This window comes from Phoxinus phoxinus (genome assembly GCF_949152265.1).
Source record: "Phoxinus phoxinus genome assembly, chromosome: 23".
NCBI classification, from domain to species: Eukaryota; Metazoa; Chordata; class Actinopteri; order Cypriniformes; family Leuciscidae; genus Phoxinus; species Phoxinus phoxinus.
Genome location: NC_136898.1, coordinates 14778432 through 14794382, shown reverse-complemented (window position 1 = coordinate 14794382; position 15951 = coordinate 14778432). Strand labels below are relative to the sequence as shown.

The 15951-nt window shown below is 37.0% G+C and overlaps 1 protein-coding gene across 2 annotated transcripts; it reads right to left on the bottom strand.

The window, feature by feature from the left end:
- Positions 1-1501: 1501 nt before the first annotated feature.
- slc43a2b (solute carrier family 43 member 2b) lies at positions 1502-14852 on the bottom strand. Of its 2 annotated transcripts, XM_079598761.1 has the most exons (15): positions 14731-14843; positions 13103-13338; positions 9044-9326; positions 8802-8857; positions 8610-8686; positions 6773-6865; positions 6541-6674; positions 6249-6442; positions 5972-6115; positions 5345-5362; positions 4966-5098; positions 4715-4847; positions 3266-3339; positions 3030-3153; positions 1508-2932 (listed from the first exon to the last, which is right to left on the bottom strand). In XM_079598761.1, the coding sequence occupies exons 2-15, from the start codon at positions 13260-13262 to the stop codon at positions 2771-2773; spliced, it is 1785 nt and encodes a 594-aa protein (XP_079454887.1). In that variant the 5' UTR covers positions 13263-13338; positions 14731-14843; the 3' UTR covers positions 1508-2770. The 2 variants fall into 2 exon arrangements, with proteins under 2 accessions (XP_079454888.1, XP_079454887.1); XM_079598762.1 differs by lacking the exon at positions 5345-5362 and having other exon boundaries at positions 1502-2932; positions 14731-14852.
- Between the last annotated feature and the right edge of the window lie 1099 nt (positions 14853-15951).

Here is a 15951-nt window from a genome sequence, read left to right as displayed (position 1 = left end):
TGACATAGGAGTGATGTCGTCATAGAGGAGGGGGTAATCGTGGTCAGGTTTAATGAATTTTTATTTTTTTCTTTCTTCTTTTTTTACGGGGACGACCGTTGATGGATTTTCTGACTTTGAAGTGGTCGCTTTTATTTTTTTCTATTTTCTATTTTTTGATGTAACAGCTGGTGGTCGCATTGCTGTATATATACCAGTCAAATTACAATCTGTCACAAATTATGTAACGATAAACTGGTGCAGTCTATTTATAGCACATCTGGAGACGGATCCCACCATCCGATTATTTTCATGTAGTTCTTCTGATTTGCCCTCGCGAAGCATTTCTCAAAGCACTTACTGTCTCCCATTCACACTGTTTATATTTCAAAACCTGATCCAGTGTATGCTATTTGTTTCTGCAGTGGACTAATCCTAATTGAGCATTTTAAAATCTGATTTATAATTTTAATAATGAGTCAGATCATCATACTCGTTTAATGTCATAGACTTTCAGCAAACCTATTGATGCCAGTTGATTTTAGGGAGTTTGTGTGTGTGTGTGTGTGTGTGTGTGTGTGTGTGTGTGTGTTTGTTTGTATTCTGTCCCTTTAAGGGCACCCAAATATGATGATGAAGGGATAACAGCAGCTATGTAATTTTATTCATTCTTCAAGATTTACTCATTTATAGAATTTGAGAAAAAATATTGTATAAAAATATTACAAATAAAATATTTGCATTAAATGATTGCTCATTGTTGCCCACTAAAAAAAAATCTATATTAGCCTACTTACTGTTACTAGGCCTAATATACCGTAATCTTTTTCCTTTTTTTCACAAAACTATGCAGATTTTTATTTTATTTTTTCTGTTAAACACTAGGACTGTCAAATAAATAATCACAATTAATCTCATGATTCAGGCAGGATGAAAAATAAACAGTGTTGGGCTAAGGCATACAATGAACACTGTCCGGGTCCTGCCCTAGTCTTGTCTGTTTTGTCTGTGTCTTGTGCCTGAGCACATGGCTCTGTCTCTGTTTGTGTTGGCCATGTGCTCCTCTCATCCTGCCTCCTTGTTTCCCATTCCCATGCCCCCTTGTTAAGTCCATGTCTGGTCCTTGTCGGCCTAATTGTGTTCACCTGTTCCTCATGTGCTCTGCTCTCTTTATATTGAGAATATTACACAAACCTTCAATGCTTATGTTAAATACAAATACACTTTATGTATTTAATCTCACTTTATAAACCAATGTCTTTGGCTGCTGATTGTTTTTTCATTTTATTGTTGAAATGTTGAACATTTTTTAACAATATTGTAACACATCACTTTTATAAGTAACTTTCCCCAACACTGAAAACAAATATTTCCATCAGAGAAAACAACCTTGTATTTCTTAATTAGATTTATATTTTGAAAAAACGAAAAAAAACTAAGGTATATTTAATTCTACAGTACATCTATTATAATAGACACTATTATAATGTTTTCACTGTTAAAATAGTAAATGGCACAAATGTAATAATTACAAATTTTATTGAATATAATCTTCAACATTAATGCCATATATAGAACAATACATGAAGGTTTTTGAAAAAACAAACAAACATCCACTGCAACACTGAGATGTAAGTTAATATAACACAACCTTTGCAAGGCAGCATTGTCCATACGGCCTGATAAGAAATAAATACATTACACACAACACCAAAATATTTCCACAGAATCCTTGGCTCCAGTCTTCCTGTCAGCTATCATCAGCATTACTGCACTGTAAACTGCACAAAAGGCACGTTTGTGAGTTAAGTCGTGCGCTCTATACGATATTTTACTCCAGAGGTCCACGATAACTTGATCTAACGATCAGTGACACATAAATGACTCTCAACACACTCTGAGAAATCACGGAATGTTAGTGAAAGAAAGACAGAAAAAGGGAATTATGGGTCATGAGGGGTTTTATGGGACATGTGTTAAAGTGCTGTTGTTGCCCTGACCTCTGCGCCTCAGCTTTCAGCCATCGCCTCGCAGATCAGACACTTACTGCAGATCATTAGCAGTTCAGTCCAGCCTCTTTTATGTATGCATCTCGTGTGCATAGTGTAAAAACGTAATACATAAATTGTGGCTTTCATAAAGTACCTATGATCAAAAGTGATCAAATCCTTTTCATAAATACAACATTACTTCATAAAAAAGGCACTTTGTGTATCATTATGAATGAAAAATGTTCTGGAAAGTGGTCTTTAGCGAATGCAATTACATTGCACTACTATTATTACAATTAAAAAATTTGGGGCTATACATTGAAATCTCAATGCAGTGAAGGTTAGTTAAATGAATGGGGTGTTTGGCTGCGTTTCTGGGCAAAACAGCCAACTGGCATCCTTACGCCGTCCGTGCGGGCCAGGCTGGCCTCAGTCTTCCTCAAAAATGTCCAGTTGGCAGAAACAGTGTATATAAAAACCATATAATAATATGCCGTATACTGAAATGTCCCTAGTTTGCATTATGAAGAGACAGTCAGGGTTGAAACTTTACCACATGTATAAATGCGTACCGGTAATATAAAATATCCGAATAAAAAGTAAAATGGTGAAGAAGGGGGGTGCCAATTTCCCCATGTTGCTTTCTGTCTCTCTCATTCCTCTTTTCATCTTAGAGTTGCTCTAAGAAAGAGACGCACAATAGTGTTTAATCGTCACTGCGGGTATGTGTTTTAGTGTAGCTGTGATGATATTCTCATGCCTTTGTTTTTCCCTTTATCTGCTTTTTTTCTGTAGCTTTTTTACACAAATGCCTCTGGCACGTCACTGCCGTTAATTTTCAGATAGATTTTGGCATTGTTTTCTTTCTCCTTCCTCTTTTTGTGCAGAGTTCTCCTGAAGAACAGCAGGTAGAGCGGTAACAAGAAGCCCATCATACTGAGAACCAGCAGACCAACGTTCACCTACACCAGAAAAAAAGATCGAGAGGAGGTCAAAACATGCCTGACGGGCATTTAATCCATTTAGTATTACTAAAGCTCTCTCTTGTTTGTTTCATACCCAGAGCGGGTCTCCATGCAGTGGTCCCATCATGGCCATGAACAAAGGCTGCTGCAGCAGAGCGAACACAGCGCTAACCAATGACTGCATTCCGGTCAGACTGCCAAACTGAGATGATGGGTACCTGCACACACACAAACAGATTATGTGTTAGCATATGATATGCTTTAAGTTACTGGCAAAATAATGATCACAAGCAGAATATAATCATGTAGTAGAGATAATGCTGAACTCACACAGCAGCGTAAAGTCCTCCGATGGCGGAGTGGATGAAGCCTCTGACGATGGTGTGAAGGACAAATGATAGCATCTGGAGAGAGATGACATGAGGTTAATTGATCAAATCAAACAGTATTAACTTGTTTATTTGACTGTTTCCTTTGGTAAAATTGGCAGCTGACATGCTAGTAGTTTCATAATTGAGCCACTAGAGGGAGATGCTGTACAGCGAAGCAGACACTCAAGGGAAGTGTTGCGTAGCATACCACTTTTACTCTTCCTGCTACATGCTGCATACTACTCCGCATTGAAGAAATAGAAAGAGTAGTATGCTATTCCAAATTTGGCCACAGCCTTCCTCTGCACAATATATAATAGCATACTCCTAATATTGCTGATAGTTGTTGCAGTATTTAGTGTAGTATACAAAAACATGCACTAAATACCTATGAATGTTACATTTGCAAACTATTTTTAGTATACATACGAAGAACACATGGCATGGGGGGGTTTGCATATCTTGCCCACCAGTGTTGTTCCAAAAATACATAATAATGTTACATAATATTTATATTTTATAAGTAAATGATATAATGCGCACAATATAATAATTTGTTAAATCAAAACTAGAGAATAAATTCTTAATTTGTGGCCACATATATATTTTTGTTTAGCTTTAATTTATTTTTATTTACTTTTAGTTTATGTTTTAGTAATTTTAGTACTATTTCAGTTTGTTGCCAAGGCAACATTTTTTAAATTTTAAGTTAATGTTTTTCATCTAATATTTATATTTTATTTCAGCTTTATTACTATTACCAGGATCTACATTTTATGTTTTTAGTTTTATAAAAAAAAATTGTTTTAATTTTAGTCTTAGTTAACGATAGCAACACTGGTATACAACAGAGCATACTACAAAATAAAAAAAGAAAGAAAATGGTGTTATTTCAACTGATTTACAAATACTACATATTATATACTCCACAATGTCAAAAACATGCATTTTGGAACAATAAATGTATCAACTAGTATTGTGCTACATTGTTGTCAACCTCATCATATTGCAGGATTTCTTCAGTAGAAAATAAAACATTTATTTTGCTTTATTCATTTAAATTTTGTGTAAATATCTTAACTACTGGCAGTCCAATCATTTACGAGAAAGAGATATTATAAACTGCGGATGATGTTATGGCCAGTTTGTTCATCAAATTGCAATGGAAGGTCAAGTCAAATGCATTGCATTGTGGGATATACAACTTCACACATTGTGCTTTTTTTGTGTGCAGCCCATTTTGGCTATGTGGGTTATTCTGGTATTCCACACAAATAGAAAATACAGTACACATGCTGCAGAAATAGAGTAGTATGGTAGTATGCTATTCTGAACACATCCTGTATCTTATTGTTGAATTGATACATTTCTATGAGCTATTCATAACACAGAGACGAATAACACACACCTGAAGTGGGAGATTGGGAATTAGGCAGGTGATGCCAAAGCCGACGAGGAGGATGTTGGTGAAGATGAAGGCCCGTGTGGCATTGGTGACTTTCTGAATCTGTTTGTCTCTGCGTTTGGGCTGGGGTTCATCCCTGGAAACATGAGCGAACAGAGATGCTTAAAACAGCTGTCATTGATTTCCTAGCATTTTGAACTTCACACATTATTAGTCCATGTCCGAAGTTCACTAAAATGTGTTCTATAACCTACTTGTTGGGCTCTTTTTCATCGATTTTTCCATCATCGCATTCTTTCAGCTTCCAGTCCATGATTTGACCGATGACTGGCGTCGTCATCAAGCACAAGAGTTGCATCACTCCAAAAATTGAGGTGTAGAGGCTCACTGAGAGAACAAGAGAGAGAGATTATAACACTGTATAATGGATAACGTCTGAAGTTAATAACTACTCTGGTTAATGGCTGAGTTTATGGCACTCTGCAGGCTTGCGTATGCATTACGTCCCTGAGCACAGGTGGACAGGGAGTGGGTTACGCTTGAGGTGAGTACAGGAGAAGGTTAAATGTTAGAACAACAAGCTTAGGGAACTACATGCTCTACTGGTTTCTACTGCGCTACTGAGATTCTTACCCAATTCCATTTTCTCAACTGCAAAAATAGTAAAAAAAATAAAAATAAAAAAAAATCAATAAAAAAATCTTAGAACTGATATGGTTTCAAAAATATGTAATAGTAACTATATATATATATATATATATATAAAATGTTTTGCTGCATTCACATATCTGTATTACTAAAATATTTGTTGTTTAGTCTTTTTTTCAGGAAAGTTTTGTTTTGCTGCATTCACATATCTGTGTGTTTTATAAAATAATTATAAAACACATTATAAAATAATGTTTTTTATTTTATTTGACCCCTCCCTCACATATCTGAATTATCGTAATTAAAGATTACAACAAAGAAAATGAAAAATGTTTTCCTGCATTCACATTGTATTGTACAAAAATATTGTACTTTTTTTCTGTGGCATTTTTTTTTTATCCAGTAAAAAAAATTTTTGTTGCGCTCATATATCTGAATTGTCATAATAATTTGTTTTCTAAAAAATGTTTTACTGCATTCACATTACATTAGAGAATTATTGTAAATAGTAAAAACATTTTTTTCATCAGAATTACCCTAAATAAATGTATTTAGAAATAAATGCAATATATTTTTTCCAGACATATGCAAACATGCTTATCCATGCTTAACCTGTGTTAAGATCTCCTCCGCTGAGGTCCTCCAAGATGTTGTTCATGGCTCCCATGTAGAAGATGAGACGCAGCTGAGTCACAGACATGGTCACCAGACTCAACATGAACAGAGGGCTGAAAATACTCTTCATGAACGACTGAGCTGCGAGGAAGAAAATGAAAACAGAGATAGCCAAAATTATTTGTTGAACTGTCGACCCTGTTATTGAAACTTTGCATTTGCGTATGTTTCTGGTCTTTCCTTGTGTCTGACTTCTTCAAACATTGTCACTTACTTTCCTCCTTGGTCTCACACTGCAGCTCCAGGTCCATGGTGGACAGACAAAGTTTCTGACCCTCTCTGGCAAGCTCTTTCTGTTTGTGAGTGTTATCCACGCTAAGACGCTTGCCCACTGTCGTCACTTGATTATAAAACTGCTTTCCTGTAATCTTATGGTCAAATCCCAGCCAACTGAACTTGATCTTGATACTGGATATACAGAAAAAAATCAGAATGAGAGTCAGATATTGTATTTGATGCGTATGAGAGCGTGGGTTAGGGTTAGGATTAGTATGTGTGTTTCTTACGTGTAGTCCATGTCCTCGGGTCCAGGGAAAGGCTCCAGGGGCCAGTTGAAGAAGCAGTTGATGAAGACGAGTCCTGCACAGCCCGCCCAGACCACCAGAATCGTGATGAAGGTCACACCAATGTCATAGATCACCTGTTAAGAGAAACAATGCACAATAAACAAATCATATCTAAGAACATAAGGTAGGATTACAATAATTTGTTTTCACGCAGTTGTTTAATCTAACAGACCTTGACCCCAGGAAAGGTGACAGCCGAGGAAGCGTACGAGCCGATCATGAGTGCGATGAAGGTGGCACGCAGGTCACCAAACATGTTGGGCAGCTGGAAGGAAACGGATGAATAACATTTGGTTAAAAATTACTTTAGATAGGCAGACAGAGGACTGCCCTGTTGGGTGACGTTATTAAATAAAAACTAGTTTGTTTCATGACACATCCAGAGCAGATTTTATTTTGTAAATATGTAAATATTTATATTAATAATAATTTATTAATTTAAAATGTATATAATTCAAAATATAAATAACTTAAAACGTTAAATAAATTAATATAAAATTGTAATAATCCATAACAATCCTGGCAAAAAAGAAAAGCATGTTTAGATTTATTTTTATTTTTTAATAAATAAATGTGTATATATATATATATATATATATTTACATTAATTTATTTTATTTGCTATTTTTTTTTGTTTTAATTATCAAAATTTTTAAATTAAACAAATATTTTGTATTTATTTCTTAATATAATATAAATAATCCATAATGATAGCAATATAAAAATAATATTCAGACTGTGGTTATTCAGAGCATCTTTTACTAAGTGGCTGCGGCATAAAGACAATTGACCCACAGTCTTTCTCTAAAAATGGCAGGAGGCAAGGAGAGACAGCCAACAATTACGGGCTTATGAAAGCACAAGTCAACAGTGAAAGCAGTTTTAGTTCAGAGGCACTGACTATAACCAGAGAAAGAGGGGTTGGGGGTTGAAAGAGAAGAAAGAGAAAAAGAGCAAGTGACAGAAGACTAGAAAACTAGAAGTCTACGAGAACAATTAAGTGGCCCCAAATTATTTTTGAATCAACACTTCTTTCTTACTTCACTTACTTTCTGTTCCTCATTGTCAATAAAAGAGGAATAACTAGGTTACTGAGGGATGATCCATCCAGTCTGAACCGGCTGAATCTGAGTCTCTTTTATGACTCTAATTGGAGGCCAAACTGGGGCAGCCTACCCACAGTTATGCCTTGTTCCTGTGACAACAAGTGGATGAGCAACAGCGAGTGTCCTGTTATGTAAGAATGCGTTTGAATGTGAGTGATCAGCAGCTTTGTGATGGAAGAGTTGTGTTTTGTGAGAACAGAACGGGTGTTAAGATATTCTCCAAAATCAATTGTTATGCGACTTTGCCACTCCATGTACACTGCAAGCAGGCGACGCAACACGGCAAACAAGAACACTCTCATTATTATCAACAAAATGTTTGCATCAAGCCATCAATGTAATGCAAGTATTTGGGGCAAGTGCTGTTTTAAAACGTTCTCATTTTGTGGACATTAAGAGGTGTGGCAAAAAAGTACATTTTGGACTCTGGGTGTAAGTGTTTTTGTGAGTTCATGGTCATATAGTTCCTCTGAGCACATGATAACCGCAGGCTAATCTTACAGGGTCAGCACACTGAATCAGGAGTACTGTATGCTGCCATGGTGCCAGAGCAGCGACAAAAGCCAGTCAGCAGGAAAAACACTGAAGTAAGATGCACAAATGGGTCTAATGATTAACTTACTGCACCACGCTTGAGAGACACTTTCAAATATTGAGAAAAAAGAGACACAGAGACTTCTAACTAGCCTGGATGTGGCAGGATTGCAGGAAACAATGTTACAATTTCAAAGTGAACCACTGAAATAGCCACGGCTAATCTGAATATCAGATCAGGTGCATCCCCCTCAATGTTTATGGCGGTTACAGCCTGCTAATTAGCAAGAAACAAGCAAAGTCAAACACATCAAAAGAGCTGGAAAAAATGAAGCACATGTGTACATTCATGAATAAGTTAACACTCACCGTAAGTGAAGTGAAGGTCATACACATTCCCCCAAAGCCATTAAAGGTCAAAGCGATGAAAATCAGAACGGACAGTTCTAGAAAAAACAAACAGGTGTTAACTATTCCTAGTGGAAAATTGACATATTGTTATCTGTTTAAATAAGTATGAAGACATAAATTCATACTGAATTGCATATAGGACATTCTTACCATTTGGGTTGCTGGCTCCATAAGCGATCATTAGGCACGAGAGGGCAAAGCAGGCACTGGAAAGGGAGATTTGACACTCAGAGATCAATTAATCATGGAAAATGTTCTGGTCATTCATCTGTATTGTGATGTGACCTTAGGATACACGCTTACCATATTACACAGTGCAAAAGCTTTATATATGAATCCAAAAATGTAATTGTTATAGGAATGATATTGAAAATTAAGCACATGCCGTCTACCTTCCAAGCAGGCGGAGTTTGCGTGGACCGTATTTGTCCATGACGATTCCGAGCGGGAGTGTGATGGCGCTGAGGAGGAAGGAGCCCACGGTGAAGGCCAGATTCAGCATCTCATCCTGTTCTTTACAGATGAGCCAGCCGTTCATCCTCAGGTGTTCCTCCGGATGATTCAGAGGGACCACCTCCACCCCTCCAGGCTGGAACTCGTCATAATCAAACTCTGCATCATTCGACTGCGAGGAAGGCACAGCTGGTAACGAGAAGTTTGCCGTTGAGCTGTTTCCTTTAGGAAAAGAAGAAGAAGAAGAGAGGTATAAGAGGCTAATGGGGACTCATGTAACTTATTACCAGCAGCTACCATGATCCAAAAACCAGCTCACTGCTAATGTGACCTGATATACAACCCGCTGGAGTTTCACTACTCATCAGGTCACCATTTCTGCTAAATCATGGGGATAAAGAGAGAGAGTGAGAAAACTCAGATGTTGGTGTAAAAACTGGTCACGTGTGTCCCTGCTGAGAGCCCTATGCTGTGACGTAAGCATCAGGTACTTGTAATTCTGGTTGCTGTCCAACCACACAGATGTCGCACGTGCAGACTCCTATACCTCTCGATAGTTCCTCTAAGTTCATGACTGGGGTTTATGCGCTCTTCTGCTTTTTGTTAACACCATGGGTGGAACGGTCCATGAATTAAAATTACAGAAGGTAAGGACACTCCAATAATCCAATAACACTCCAATAAACTCCTCAAAACTTAGAATTGTCTGTAGATGTACAATTTATATAGCAACAAGAACACTGGAAGCCTGAGGAAAGTTCTTCACTCGAGTCGTTCCAAAAGTGTATGAATTTCTTTCTACTGTGGAAAACAAAAGAAGATATTTTTGAAGAATGTCTTGAGTTTCTCTTGTCCATACAATAAAAATCAATAGGCTCCAATATTGTTTGGACCCCAACATTCTTTAAAATATCTTTATTTTGTGTTCAATAGGGGAAAAATCATGATTGAAAAGCAAATGATGACAAAATTTTAATTTTTGGGTGAGCTATATCTTCAACATGGTTAATTAAAATGGTGTCTATATGGGCAAAATGTACTTTTGTACTTCAAATGATTTACTTCACAAAAAACCCTCAAAGTATGATAATGTTCCTAGCAGGTTTTCTAATTAGAAAATGTTTGCTTATGACCAGCATGGCTAGACCAGCATAAACCAACCTAGAATTACATCTGGTCTAAACTGGTCTTTTCAGCTGTTCTCCAGAGTATCTGAGATAAACCTTTACCCAGCAGTAAAATGCTTGGAATGAGGAATCACCATTTTGTGGTCTCAATAAAACCTGAGATAAGGGCTGGGAAAGATAGAGAAGAGAAAGCTCAACATTTGCTATTCCTTTATCTTGTTCTGCTGAAGGAACAATGTTAATAATCGTCCTTTTGGACTATTGTACAATCCTGTTCCACATAATCTCACCACGCATATACATATATAATATAAACTACTGATACTGAACCAGGTGACACTTAATTAGTAGCTGCTGGCTCACTGGAGACATATAAAGTAGATTATCAGACCTGACCTTATTCTAATCTCTTTTTCCATCTTAACTGCTGATGAGTGATAAATTAATGTTTCTCTGAAAAACACAAAATGTGGTAACAAAAAGTACACTTTTGAGACATTAGACAAAACATGTCTTTCAAAACTTTAAGATATCACAACGGCATTCCCAACTAACAGGTAATTTCCGTAAAACTTTGGCTAATGTTCTGACAAGGGTCTCTCAACATTATGGACAAATGTTCCTCCAGTAATGTTAATAGAACGTACGTTCAAAGTTATCTGGTCTTTAATAACGTGTTCAGAGAACATTCAAAAAGAAGGTTTCAGAACTTAATGAGAACATTTTAAACGTCCTTAGAAAATATTTTTGTTAGGTGGGTTATTGGTGTCGGAACAGTGACTTATAATGAGCCACTCAATTGTGCCAGTGTCATCCTGATGATACACGTGTCCTCCTTCCACAACAAAGGAGGTGGTTTCCAACTCCAAGCATGCTTTAGAACTCAGTGCAGAATGTTCTGACGTGTTTGGCACCTGGTCGTGAACTTTCTCATGCCACACAGGAAGGGTTGGGTTTTTACCTCCACTGCTAGGAAACTGAGGCTTGCTCTGGCTTCTTTCCTAAAGCATTCTAATGTGTGTGCTAAAGATGCACCAAACATGGTGTATGTAGCCCACATTAACGTGCAAATGGCTGCATATTGCAGGACACACCTGGGAAGATAGAAGTCACAAAGAAAAATCTGATCTGAAAATCTGAATATGATTTTTCATCTGATCCTTCACCTTTTTTCTGATGGGCTGACAGCCATGTGATGCATTTGTGTCACATAAAAATCTGAATTGGGTGCTTTTTTTTAAATAAAAATTCTTTAAAATGTCCTAAAACTTTGGAAATGGCGAAGTACTGACACTAAACACACATTCGGAACGTAGACATTTTAACATATTAATACAATGATCTGGGGACAGATTAGGGAGTGAAAACAAGGAGGGGTTGTTCTTTTCATTCATAGCCATTAGTTTGGTGGCCAGATCTGATAAAATGTAACGAACAGACACACAGTACAAATTGTCTCTAACCTCATTTCAGAGAAAGCTCAAATGTGATAAAGAACTGTTATCATGCCAACTTCAAAGATTACATGATTGGAAATCAAAGATAGTGTACTAAACCACATGCTTCGCATCCTTCAAAATGGCCAAGAAGAATGAATGCTGACTAATGCCTCATGACACTGCCCTTTGAGTCTTATCTGTGGACTTTAAAATTGCTGAATACTGTCGTGTGCACTGACAATTTTCGCTGAGACAGTCTTATTATGCCACAATAATGTGACTGACCGAAAGGACAGACAAGCAGCTGAGTAATGTCAAAAAACAGGAACTTCTATGACAGCAGCAAAAAGAAACTATAAGCACTTTCGTTCCCATGCAAAAAAATGTCCTGCCAAGCAGACAGACAGACACGTAAGATGCCCACCACTCCACCCAGAAGAAGTGGTATTCATAGATCTACCCAAACGATAAGCCTCCTACGGTTTCCTTCACAAACAACTCTTTTTCTCTTCTTCTGCCCCTCCTCTACCCCGTTTTCTTCTTGTCTGCCTGGGAATTTCAAACTAGCTTTTGTGGTTAAATAGGTTTCAATGTCCTCATGTTCTATTAAATCTAGTCCAAAGTGGTTGAGAAAGAACAAGACAGTGATAAAAGGTCATCAGCATACACAGTAAGACCAAAACATGTTCTTCTGTGATGCAAATCAATACCAAAACCAGTTCAATCAATCAATTTTGAGCTAACCAGTACGTCTGAGATTAACTGACTGAAAAGATAAACATTTTAATTTACATCAAACAGGCTGTAGGCCTCTCGATTTAAAGGTGCACTTGATTAAGTCAGGGTCCCTGTGGAAAACCCTTCTACATTCCAGTGTTTTACTGAGCAACCGTGACTATACCAGCTGATTTAATGGAAGTCTGTGGTAGTGTCTGTGTTTGTGAGGCTCCTGTGGAAAGACGTCATTCCTCCTCCTTAGAGAAAGTAAGCACAAAAGTGTTTTGCTGCAGAGCGCAATCAGTTACACCACATAAAACGCTACTGTCAGTGATGATCACTGCACAATACACGTGACTTTGAAGACACAGTGTTTGTGAGCTTTCAAGATCAGATTGGAATAATGGAATTTGCCAATATGCATACTGACCAATAGACAAAACACAATCAGGCATTACTTAAAAGTATTTTATAAATAGGATCACAAGGTTGACTTGCAGCGCATGTGAACTAAATGTTCCTCAATGACTCTTCTAAATTGCTGCACAGGTTTCTTGAGTTCTTGTTCTTGATGTTATATTGCTTCTTCAGAACAGTGTATTTGTTTCTGGGTTACTTCAAACACCCTTACATAAAATAGACACATGCTTTGTGAAATTTAAAAAGGTTCTGTGGCATCAGCTTTTTTTAATCTGGGTGGGAGAGTGACTCTTACCTGGTTCCATGCAGAGGTATGAATAGAAGCCTTCAGACTTCAGCATGATGAGTAAGGAACCCCAGCCCAGCAGAACAGCGGAGAAGAGCAGATTTTCAATAATGGCCGTTACCGCCATCCACCAGCGGCGGGCAAATGCTGTGGCTAGAGTGGGTGCCATGGCGTAGGAGTAGGGAAGCAGACAGATAAGAGGAAAAGGGTCGTTGACAGTGTCTGGTAGGATGAGACCTCACAATCTGTGGAGGAAGAAGAGAGAGAGAGAGAAGTGTGTTGGAGTCATTTTAATGGAATGACCAGGTTTGCATGTGAGGATGCTGTTATAAATAAGTCATAACCCATTTTTTAAGGGTAACACTTTAGAATACTGTTCTTTCATTAATTAATAAATACACAGGAGCAAATGAGTAACGCACTTTTAACATTCTTACTACTATTAACTAACAAGAAACTCTGATTAACGAATTAGTAAGTAATAGCGCTCAGTTTAATGTGGTAGTTCACAATTAGCTAATCAGTAACTACTATTTTTCATACCTCCCAGAGACCTACTATATAGCCTACAGGTTCATAATTAACATGAATAATGCATCATTTATAATAAAAGGTAATGGTATGGTAACCCACTAGTAAGGACTCAAGAGTAGTTTTTAGTTTTTGAACTCTTATCAAAATGTGCAAATGGTCAATTGAAACTCACACCTTCTTTGTTATGTATATCACTTTCAAAATCACTTCTTTCAAACTCAGTTGGCTCTTTTGCATTACATTGCAAGAATAGTGACAGGGAGGGGTGCCAAAACTTCACATTACAACAGACCCCAACACAATGTTTCGATGCAAAATAACAAATATGTGAACACACACACACAAAAAACCTGAACATGATTCGAAAATGTTCAATGGTCCTGAAAAAAATCAAATAGTCACACTTGTGCAGTGCTCCTCGGAAATGAATGGGAGACGAATGGGAAGTGAAATCTTTTACTGCGGCCAAATAAAATCTTACTAGCTACTTTTTTTAGATTTCAAGCTCAAATTTGGAACACAAATTGTTTAGATTTATGACTTTGATTTTCATGCAGTTAGAGTAAAACGTGTTTTTGAAAATATAGATTTCATATAGAAATTGAAAATAGTATTTTTGTGCATTTTTCATAACAATAAAAGTAAAATTCTGTAACTTTTTTAGGTTAACTTTTTTAAACGTTTTTCCACTTCAGCAATAATTTATCCCGTGTCGTATTTAAAAATACATCAAACTTAAGTCTTTGCTTTAAAATATTCAAGATTTACGACAGTTTAAATTGGAAATTTTATTTTCAGGTAAATAAATTTCGCTCAAAACGTGAATAAATGGATTATAACTAGCGTAAATATAATGTAAATCCCCTAAAAATATTAGACTATGAAATAAAAAATATTATCAAAATAAATATATTAGCCTAGGCTACATTCCTTTCATTGAAAAAATAATAATAATGTTGACCGCTACGCGAAGAGCACCGGGGTTAAAATGTAACAATCCAACTAGTCATAGGTCATACTGCATTTGTTCAAAATAAAATATTTTTATATAAAACCAAAATATAGGCCCATTAATAAAATAAATTACAAAAAAGAACACATACCTTTGAGAGAAAGGCAAACAAGTTCTGTAGCCTTTTAGTGCAGAGTGATCTCCCCCTTGATGCCTTTGCTCTCGCTTCCCCCCTCTCTCTCTTTCTCCTGCAGTTACCGGCACTTTCTGAGAATTGGTTTCAGGGCAACTGTAGAATTTATAGCTGTTTCATGTGGGAACGCATCAGATCGTTTCTATTGGCTGCATCTGGAGGCTGAGTATAACTGTCAGCCAATCAGCTGCGAGTCTCGCGCTGCACTGGAAAATCACGGGCCGTCCACAGGTGATCCTACGGTTGACAGATGTGCGTTTGAAGGAGCAAGTGAATTAGGTTTGACGTAGTGTAGGAAGTAGTTTTAGATTTGCCTCCTCAGTAAACGTGGGATCCTTTTATCATAAATGCTGAAATCAATTTTTTTCGACTGAGTTCATTGATTATAGAGTATTTCCTAAACCGCAGATTAGACCTTACAGCAGGGAAGTGAAATATGAAGGAGAATGAAGCTGAATCAATTTCTGACAGCTATTCAGGTAATTATTCGACATAAAAATGTGTCTATAACGTAAGTATGAACTTGTTTTTCTGTCACTGTGAGGAGAAGAGGTGATATGCTGGATTGCAAAATGTACCCTGATAAGACTGCAAATGCAAAAACAAAGAAACAACATGTGTTATCTTCAGAAGTCAACAAAAACAGCTCGAAGTGTCTGAAATAGTGACTCTAAAGGATGTTACTTCATACACGATACTGTTTCACTCACAAATCACATCTACTGGAAAAAATAAAATGGTAACCGACAAGCCATATAACTTAGCTACAAATCCGTAAAGCCTTCGCTACAAGACTGATTTTTTTTTTTTTTTTTGCCAGAAATATGCTGTTTATTGTTTCGTTCGTGTCATAAACATCAGTACACTCCCGGTCACTCGGGTTACAGGAGATACCAGGTGTTAATCAGACTGTTATCCTCGAAACACGTCGCCCTCGTGTTATTTACCAGAGTAGAGTTCTCGAAAACCCGCACTGACAGGCGCAAAGCAGTGACTGCACTGTAAAAAATGTGGCTGCGATTAGTTAAAATTTGTTGAGATAACTTAAATATCCAACTTAACCAAACTAAACTTAAGTTAACTAAACTTAATATTTTAAGTCAAGCTTGAACACATACTTTTTAAAGTTGAAACAATGTTGGATTTTAAGTTGTGCTAAATAATCGCAGCAATTTTTTT